The 9,311-nt window shown below is 60.5% G+C and overlaps 1 protein-coding gene across 1 annotated transcript in view; it reads right to left on the bottom strand.

The window, feature by feature from the left end:
* The window catches only part of Plch2 (phospholipase C eta 2), a 70,379-nt gene continuing 61,068 nt past the window's right edge, over positions 1-9,311 (bottom strand). The window contains exons 14-23 of the mRNA XM_060378927.1: positions 9,077-9,159; positions 7,908-8,005; positions 7,640-7,822; positions 7,329-7,436; positions 6,608-6,732; positions 6,445-6,529; positions 6,160-6,306; positions 5,849-5,928; positions 3,471-3,768; positions 1-1,815 (exon numbers count right to left, since the gene is read on the bottom strand). Coding sequence (XP_060234910.1) covers positions 506-1,815; positions 3,471-3,768; positions 5,849-5,928; positions 6,160-6,306; positions 6,445-6,529; positions 6,608-6,732; positions 7,329-7,436; positions 7,640-7,822; positions 7,908-8,005; positions 9,077-9,159 — 2,517 coding nt within the window. The 3' untranslated portion in view covers positions 1-505. The remainder of the gene's footprint in view (positions 1,816-3,470; positions 3,769-5,848; positions 5,929-6,159; positions 6,307-6,444; positions 6,530-6,607; positions 6,733-7,328; positions 7,437-7,639; positions 7,823-7,907; positions 8,006-9,076; positions 9,160-9,311) is intronic.

Raw genomic sequence — 9,311 nt, 5'->3', positions numbered from 1 at the left:
TCCACACAGAACAGATCTGATGCATTTATTGGAGTTGTGTTCCCACGTTTACACAATTGCTGGGCTGTTTGTTCGAAACAAGCCAGGTACACAGTGGGGTAAGGGACAGGGACAAACATCCTAGCAGTTGTGGGTGTTTCACAGGCATTCTGGGTACGAGCACACAGCAGGTGGCAGAAAACACCCAGCACACGCCACAGGGCCAGACACCAGGTACAACAGTGGGAAAGGGCTCAGAATCATTTTACTGTTGTATTAAGTTTTGGGTCTAAAAAGTTAAATATCTATAGTTTAAAACGTGGAGAATGCGCACTGGGATTGGTGGAGAATGCTGCTCCTTGCTTCCCAGGATCAGAGACAAGAGGACAGCTAAGGTTGAAGGGGAGGCTACTGGGTGCTGCTGACAGTGAGTGGGGCGTAACAGCTTTGGGGACCCAGTGGCTTCATTTCCTGAGCAAAGGCTGGATCGAGGCCAACCTCCCGTGCAGGCAGTTACAGGGAAGGGTCAGAGCCTGAGCAGCAGCCGGCCATCAGCGGCAGCACCACACGCCTGCTCAGGGGCTCCCTTGCTTGGCATTGGCACATCCACACAGCCCTCATGGCCTACAGAGCAGGCACCCTCGGGGGTGCCCCGCTCCTCCTCTGGGGGACCCCGTGACCCCAGGCCTCTCAGCCGCTGCTGGCGCTCCTGAGCTTGGCGGGCCCGGCTGGCAATAGCACGCACACGGCTCTGGCTTCGAGAGGAGGAACGCCTCAGGAAGCCAGCTGCCCCTGCAGCCCCATCCCCAGATGGGCCCAAGCTGGTGGGTGATGTGATGTCCCCGGCCTGCTGGAAGCCAGTGAGCCGGCGAAGCTGCTCCGTGAGAGCGTCTCTCCGCACTGCCGGCTCCAGCACCTGAGGCACCACACCCAGGGGGCCCAGGCCACAGCCCAAGCTGCCGGCGCTGCCCTGAAAGCTGGGGGCGAAGTCGTCAGCTGTGAGGTCTCCCAGGCTCTTGGACTTCGCAGACACTGGGCAGTCCTGCAGGCCCACCAGGGTGAGGTGATGCCAGGGTGGCCGTGGGTGGGGGCCGGTCGGCCGCGGGGCGAGAGGCCTGGGCTGTAGCTCGTCGGGTGCAGGAGGCAGCCCACCCGCAACCCGTAGGTTGGGGTTGGATTTGCTCTTGGTCACAGGAGGCAGGTCGGGACGGGCAGCTGAGGCCAAGCAGGGCCGTGGGGTCAGGCGTCCGAGAGAGAGTCCTGGGATGCTGTCCCGGCTGCGGCAGAGGCCCAGGCTGGGCAGCGACAGGTCTATGACAGTGTCGCTGGACGACATACTGGAAGATGAGGACACGCTATCCCGATGACTCCCCAGGTCTAGCCGTTGCCACAACCTGTCCGTGCCAGTAGCATCTGAGTAGACCGCAGGTGTGGGAGAAGGCTCCGAGGGCACCTGGCCCTCACTCTTGGCCCTTCTGACCACCGGCAGGTGGCCCAGGGCCCAGGAGCGGTTCTTGCCATCTGTCTGTCTGCCAGAGGGCCCCTCACGTGTCCCACTGGGGATCCCACCATTGTGTGGTTTGGGGGGCGCCTCTTCATCATTCCTATTGCTGCCCCCAGTCCTGAGCTGGATGGTTCCAAAAGCTCCCAGAGATGCCGGCTGGGGGCTGGTCACTTTGGCCTCCAGCTCTACAGGGCACTGGGGCCCTTGCTGAGATGGACCTGTGGGGACAGCTGCCTGTAGCGGGGGGCCAGGGCCCAGGGCTGGTTCCTCAGCAATGGGTTCCAGGCTGCACAGGGGTGAGGTGGGCCGCTGCAGGGGGAAGAGGCGAGTATCTGTGGGGAAAGGGATGAGAGGCAAGAAGCAGAGAGGTAGATATGGAGGGAGGGACAGAGACAGGGAGACAGATTAAAAACAGAAATGTAGGAATCAAAGGAGGGAAGGAGAGAGGGAGGGAGGCAGAGAGAGAGAATATAAATATGAATCTCATCAATAAGTGCTGGTTCCTCAAGTGTAGGGGCCAACCCAGCCCAGGACATCCCAGCAGCTAGGCTTCTCCCTTATTCACACTCAGAGTTCCACCCCCCTCTGCACACGCTAACATTGGAGGAGTGGTGCCTGGGCCTCACACAGGTCCATAGGGCAACAGGCAGGCCAGGCCTGACCCTCTTTGGACTGGGGCAGCAAGGGGACACACAGATGCTGGGCCTGTTACCTGGCACTCGCAGGTCTCAATCCCTAACTATGGGAGCAGCACAGGGAGCAGGGACAGAAAGGAGAACATGGTCAGTGTTGGGCAGGCTGGCAGATGGACAGGCAGACAATGAGGCTGGACAGGAGCGGGAGGAGCGCAATGGAAGCAGGCAGACGCCCTCCTCCCACCCAGGCTAGAGCACAGGTAACCAGCTCAGTCCAGTTTCCTCACATTCCTGCTGACAAGGTGTGGGCCATGAACTGTCTGGGTGGTCAGACAATGGCTAAGTGCCATTTGGGCAACGCAGGCGCCTGGGAGCAGCTACTCTAAGCACCATGCGCTCTGAGGCCCTGACCTCCAAGTTCTGAGCACCTTCTACCCTGGTCTCTGAGGAGCCTCCAAGGGGGAGACCCTTTGGAACCACCACAACTGACAGCAGGCTCCTGAAGGGACTGCGGGGCAGAGCAGTTCTTGAATCTGGCCCTGGAGGGAGGCAGGGCTAAGAGCTGGAACTTTTTCAGAGCTCAGGTCATCAGAGAAGCCAATTAGGGCAGCCAGCAAGACACCAGGGAAGGCCTTCCTGAGGGCTGGCTGGGTATCCTTGGGTTCCTCAGCACACAGCTCTCAGAAATGCCAGGACGACTCAAACTCCCTTCTTCCCCATCCCTCCGAAGTGCAGGGCCATCTGGGCAGAGGGGAGGGGTCTAAGGCAGACAGGCCACAGGTTAGGCTGATGGAGCGAATGAAGCGCAGCCAAGAGAGCACAGCAGGCATGGACTGCCTAGACATGCCAGGTGTACAAGGCACAGGATGCGGAGGAATGGCAGGCCTTACCCGTGGAGAACATGGGGGAATGACTCCTGATCTCCTCCAGCTTTTGAACGAACAAGGCGTTCATCTCTCCCTGCAGCGCCCCCTGCTGCCTGTGAGCACCCTCTGGCTGGCAGGGGGCCACCTTGGGGCTGCCTGGGCTGTCTGGGCTGCTGGAGTCCAAGGACACAGAGCCGCCGCCTGGACCCTGCGCCCGAGCCCTAGAACTCAGGCTGCAGCAAGGGCCCCCCAGTGACTCTACCCGGGCCCTGGGCTGATGGCTGATGGTGGTGTGGCCACCCGCAGGCCCAGGGCTGGGTGGCTGCTCTCTTCGCAGGCCCTCAAGGTCCACACCGGTGCAGGAGCCCACCACACACTTCATGCACGTGGCGGCCATCCCTGCAGGCCCAGGGCCTTCGGGGGCATGCAGGGACCGCACCTGTGCCGGGATTCTCTCTTCTGTTGCTTCTCCTGCCGCTGCCTTACCTCGGGGACTGCTGCTTCCTGACCTCTCTTGAGCAGGGGCCTCCAGAGCTGGGTCGGGGTTAGGGGGCGGCACGTCGTCGGCTGCCCCCTCGGAGCCTGCGTCCTGTGTGCCCAGGGCCAGCTCTGGGAAGCCCTTGCGACTTGGCTTCTGGCTTTTGGTTGGGGCACTGGCCGTGCGCCGCAGCAGCCTCTGGCTAACGGAGGGCCGGGGCGGGGGCTGCCCAGCAGCATGACTGTCCAGTGAGCCTGGCTTTGGGCCGCGGAGGAAGAGACCTTTTAGACCCAGAGTCTGCTTGACCTGCAAGAAAAGGAGCCCACATAGCTGGTGCCTGGCCCACCTGGCCCAGGTGTGGCTGCAGTGGAGGAGTGGCATTCTGAGCCTGTGGCGCCGTGGACTCCTGTAAGAGCATGTTGGAATGCTACATACAGGAAACAGGCTCTCCTGGCAACTCGACCAGACTAAAACCCACCCCTTCCCAAACTTGAGGTAGAATCTGGAGAACCTTCCCCGTGTTATCGCAAGGGCGACCTCTGTCCCTACACCCTGGCCACCCTCTCATCCCAGCCTGGAGGAACTGAGGACTGTAGCTCCAGCTCTGGGAAGAAATAGAAGCTGGGATCTGTCATCACCATGGTGCACACTCGCCCTGCCCTGTGCAGCAGCCAGGAAGGCCTGGGCTCTGCCTCCTTACTGCCCAGCTTCCCCTCCTGCCTCCTAGGGGGCTGCTTTTCTAGAAAGCTGCCTTGAACTCCCCCAGGCAGACTCCTCCAGGCTGGCTTGCACTCTGGCCCCACGAGATCCTGAGGCCCTCAGCTGGCTCAACCTCTGACGGGTGTCAGGCCGCAGCCAGCTTCTGCCCAGTGCCCTCCTGCATTCCCCTCTGCATAGATCCCTGCTGGAGGGGATCTGCGGCTGCCTCTTAAGATGGCAGAGGTCGCAGGGGTCCTCACATGCCACATACCCTTGCATCCCACCAGCAACATCCACCATTCCCCCAAGATGGGCCGTGCTCGTGCGCTGGAGCAGCCCAGGGCCTGGTGGCCAGGGGCCCTTCTGCGAACACACTTGAATCAGCTTCCTGATTCAAGATCCCAAATCCAGTGCAATTTGGTCAATGTGGTTGGAAAGCCATTTAGAAGGAGATCCAGGATTCGAGCTAGAATGCCTGCTGGGTACCCCACCCCACCCCACCCCACCCCAACTCAGACCCTGGTATATACTGAGGAGAGAGCGAGAGGGGCCAAGAACTGGCAGTGTAGACAGTAGAGGGGAGAGATGCACAGGAAGGAGCCGCAAGGCTGTGCAGAGAGAGAGCTACAGTCTTGGGGAAGGGCAGAGGACCAGAAGGACAGGACCTTGGCTGTGGCTGAATCCTGGATCTGCCCCATAAATGCCACTCTCTGGCTGAGGATGGCCCAGGGGATCCCAGAACCGTGTCATGATCCATGTCACATGAGCTGACAGTCTCCAAAATGCTACCAAGAATCACGGATGCTAATGGCGCGGCCTGGCATGCAGGTGGGGCGGCGGGTTACACCGTCCCGCGGCGCCGGGTACCTTTGAGACTCCTAACAAGGCTGAGCTTCTAAAAGTAGACTTGGGACATAGAGAAGCCCACTGCAAGACCAAAGAGACAGGGTGAAGGCAGGTGAGGTGGCCGTGGTGGCCAGAGCAGGGCCTACCCAGCCCGTGGCCCTCAGAGACAGGCTGGCACAGGATAGACCATGGGTGGTGGCAGAGGATAGGACAGCTGTAGTGCCTCTGGGCTCGTGGTGCCACAGGAGAGTCAGTGCTGGGCCCAGCAGGACCCACTCACTGTGTGGCTACAGGCCCCAAAGGGTTGGTTGCACCGGCTGTACCCTCAGGGCCCCCTCCTAAGGGCCCCCTTAGAGCGCAGACAGCTGGACTACACACACTGAGACTACTCCTGTTCTGGCCTGGGGCAGGGGCACCTGGGATGGGGGCCTGTAGTGGGCAAGTGCAGGAAATAGGGTGCAGAGGGGTGGGACACTCAGGACAAGGAAAGCCACAGGAGGGTCATGTGCTCTGTCCCTGCAGAGAATCCAAGCACCCTGTGCTCCCAGATGTACAGGGTATAGGAGGTCACTGAGGAAAACAGACTAGCACTGGTAACAGAGGGAGAGCAGGGAGGCAGATGCCAGGAGCTTCCGTCCCAGGACAGGGACATCTGGCACACTTGGATGCCCAAAGCCCCTCAGGACTCGGAGGCAGTACTGGTAGGCTCCAGGGTCAGCATCTCCCAATAGCCCACATCACAGGCTGAGGAAGGCCCTAGCCCCAGAAGAGGACACGGTGGGAGTGAGGGGTTGGCACTGTCCTTTCTGTGGCTACAGGAGGCCAGGGAGGCAATACTCACCTTACCGCTAATGTCACTGACAGCCACGTGGACAAAGATAGAGGCCTCTTCCATCCCTTCTAGGTACACATGCCGATAGCCTGGGGCAACAGGGTCACCAGTCATCAAGGCTCCTGCCTCTCCTCGCCCTGCCAACCCATGCTTTCCTCAAAGGTTTCCAGGCCTTGAGTGGGACCAGGGAGCTGCCTACTCAGAGCAGGAGGAGGTTGAGTCCCCTTTCTGTGTGTTCAGCTAGTTAGGAGCTCCTGGGGAGCACCAGCAGGGAGCCCTGGCAAGCGCCAAACCTCCACCAGCCTGGGCCTCCTCCCTACCTGGCATCATGCTGCTGAAAGCCAGGGTCCTCTGGCCAATAAAGTCTCGTCCAATGGGGTCGTGGTCCCAGACAAGGAAGCGCACCAGTGCGATCTCGGGCATATGCACAGTGAACACCAGTGTCTCCTCCCACATGGGGTTGAACCCTAGAGAGGGCGGGGAGAGAATCAGCAGGTCAGGAGCCGGTGCCGATGGCAGCACCTAAGGCCCCCGGGGTGGGCAGCACACTGGTCAGCCAGGAGTGCCCACGTGGTCGCAGACTGGCATCTGGCTGGAGCCCTCACCGTTGTCATCCACCACTCGGGTCTGCTCCTTGCTGCAGTCCACGGGGAGCCCGATGACCTCCACCTCCACGAAGGGGTCGATGATCTGGGGACAGGGTCAGGGGTGGCACCGGGGCCCCGGGCCCACCTACCACCCACCTCGCCTGTGTGGGCTTACCCCTACCTCCCCACGGTCACCCAGCACTGAGTCCCGTGGCTTGGGCAGCTGTTGGCCGCTAATGATCCTCAGGGCCAGCTGCTTCTTGAGCTGCCCAGGCAGGGGGTCCTCAGAGTTGGGGTTGAAGACACCTGAGAGGATGAGGGTGCGAGCCACTCAGCCTACAGCGCATGCCTACCTGTTGTCTATGGGGCCCTGCTGGGAAACTGACCTATGGAACAGTCAGAAAGCTGGGGCCTGGCATGGGACAGCTGCATGATGGTGGGGGCGGGTGACCTTGTCAGGGTAGCTGGTTGCTTGCTCAGGGTGCTACTGTCAAGGTACAGCCATGCAGTGAGACACAGCTCAATGCAGCCAGGAGAGGCATACTGAGAAGAAAGTGCGTGGACGGAAGCCTGTGCGGCACCCTGGGAGAACTGGGAGACAGTAGCCAGCTCCTGAGCGTGCTCATCAGGGACTGAGGTCCAGCCTGAGGTCCATCTCCTCTAGTCTCAGAAGAGTGTGCCCTTGAATCCTGTGCAGCCTGGAGCTCAGGGCCCAGGAGAGGAGCTCCCTAACTCCCCACCCTCAGGGCTCGGCACCTGGTTCATTGCACCCCAGCAGGCAGGTACCCCACTCTAACCCTCCAGCAGCTCAGTCTCAGACCGGCCACCTCCTGCTCTGTGTACCCACCACCCTAGTATCCAGAATAGCCGCCCAGGAGCCCACCCCAGCCTGAGCCCCTCACCCTGGCACATGCACTGAGGTTTGAGCACGTAGCCACAGCCACCGTTGGCACTGAACTTGGCCCTGTTCAGCTGCAGCATCCGCCCTTCTGACTGGTAGTTCAGGGCAACTGAAGGGGAGAGAGGCGGGTGCAGGTCAGCAATGTTTGCGCACCTTTTGTATGAGCTCTGGGGCTGGGAGCCCAGCACACTGCTGGCAGTGGGGGCACACAGGGTGTGTCCCATGCCACCTTGGGGTCTTCAGGGCCCCACCTGGTTCACAGAGGCCTTCAGAGACAGAACACCCCACCCTGAACCACACGCCTGCACGCACCCATCTGGCAGCCAGCGTTCCAGAAGGGTTGTGGATTATAGTTGCTGGAGTCAACCCGGTAGGAGGAGGGGTATATGCGTGAGAGCTGGTGCTGGTTGAAGCGCAGGTACTGGGCAGGCTTCTGCTGCAGGATCTGGTGGGCCTTGGTCTCACTGAAGGATGACACCTGCCAGCTAGATGCCACTAGGGCACAGATCAGCCAGACGTGAGTGCACAGCCTGCACCCCACAGCCAACCTGCCTGGCCCCACCCTCCACGTGGCCCTCACCCTCCATCTCCACGTCATGGGTGCCCACAGACTTGGTATATTTCACTAGGTCCGAGAGGGCTCGTGACAGCTTCATGGTCTTCTTTTGCCGGGTGGTCCTAGGAGGGTGTGGCAGAGCTGCTCAGGTCCCGTGGCGGTGTCCCTTCCACCAGTCCCAGCCAGCCCTCCTGTTCTTCAGGCTCCCTGCCTGTACAGGTCTATCTCTCCCCAAATCACGTGTCCCGGGAAACCTGGGACTTGTAAACAATAGCTAAGGTTCACTGTACCCGCAGTGGGCAGGTACCCCTCTCTACCCTTCCAGTATCCTGGTAGCTCAGTGTCAGCCTGACCCTCCCCTCTGCTCTGCGTACCACCACCCGGTACCCTGGTACCCACAGGAGGTGGGGACAGGTCAGTCCTATTCATGATGAGGCTACAGAAACGTGCCTTCCGGATGTGGGCTGCTGTGCTGCATCACGGGATCTCTGGGACAAAGACCCTTGGTGCCTCTGAACATGTACATGAGGGGCCAGGGCCTGCCCAGCAGAGGGGTGTTCTGAAGGGATCTGAATCAGGGGATTAGAGTGGCTAAGCCCTGAAGGAGAGAAGGACCAGTGTGACAAGCAGTGTCTTAGGAGCGCATCAAGGCAGAGATGGGACTGCAGACACAGGGGCGTGGGAGAGGCTGGGTGAGACGTGCGTGGAGACAGACAAGACCAAGGCCTGGGAAGGAGAAGGGGGATGGACAGGAGTGGCCCAGCCAGCCTGGTGCCGTCGCAGCATGGCTGCCGCTCTCGTGGCGTCCAGGGGACAGTGGCAGACACACTACCCCTGGAGGTGGTAAAGCCGGGGCCTTGGGAAGAGGAGGTGGAACTGAGGTGTCTGGTCCCTCAGGCAGCGTCTATGTCGGAAGACCCTGAGGGAATGTGAGGACCAGCCTCCTGCCCTAGCGTCTGAACTCTGCTTGGCCGACGGTCCTGTCCATCCCTTTCTGCTGCTGCCCAGACAGTCTCACTTTCTCATCACTTGCTTAAGTGTTCAGGATAAAAATGTGGTGTGGATTCCCACACCAGCCCCCCCATCTGTACCCAGCACTCAGGGATGGCTCCCTGGGACTGGGCATGGAACACACACACACACACACACACACACACACACACATACACACACACACTGGGCAAGGCACTGACCCTCGGCTCTGGCTTCCTGGGGAGTCTGGGTTCTCATCCCCCTCTTCCACACTGGCCACCTTCTTTATCTTGCTGCCTTTTTTCTGTGTGAGAAAGTAGAATTGAGCTTGAGACTCGTGGGTCAAGCCAGGACACGAAATCCGCCAGGAGGTGCAGGCTAGGGACTATCTGCCCAGGTTCCTGAGTTCCTACCCAGTTGGCCCACAGAGATATCTGCAGTGCCCTGGCCCTCCGT

The sequence above is a fragment of the Meriones unguiculatus genome, chromosome 3 (assembly GCF_030254825.1).
Source record: "Meriones unguiculatus strain TT.TT164.6M chromosome 3, Bangor_MerUng_6.1, whole genome shotgun sequence".
Lineage (NCBI taxonomy): Eukaryota > Metazoa > Chordata > Mammalia > Rodentia > Muridae > Meriones > Meriones unguiculatus.
This window is presented reverse-complemented; position numbering and strand designations above follow the sequence as displayed.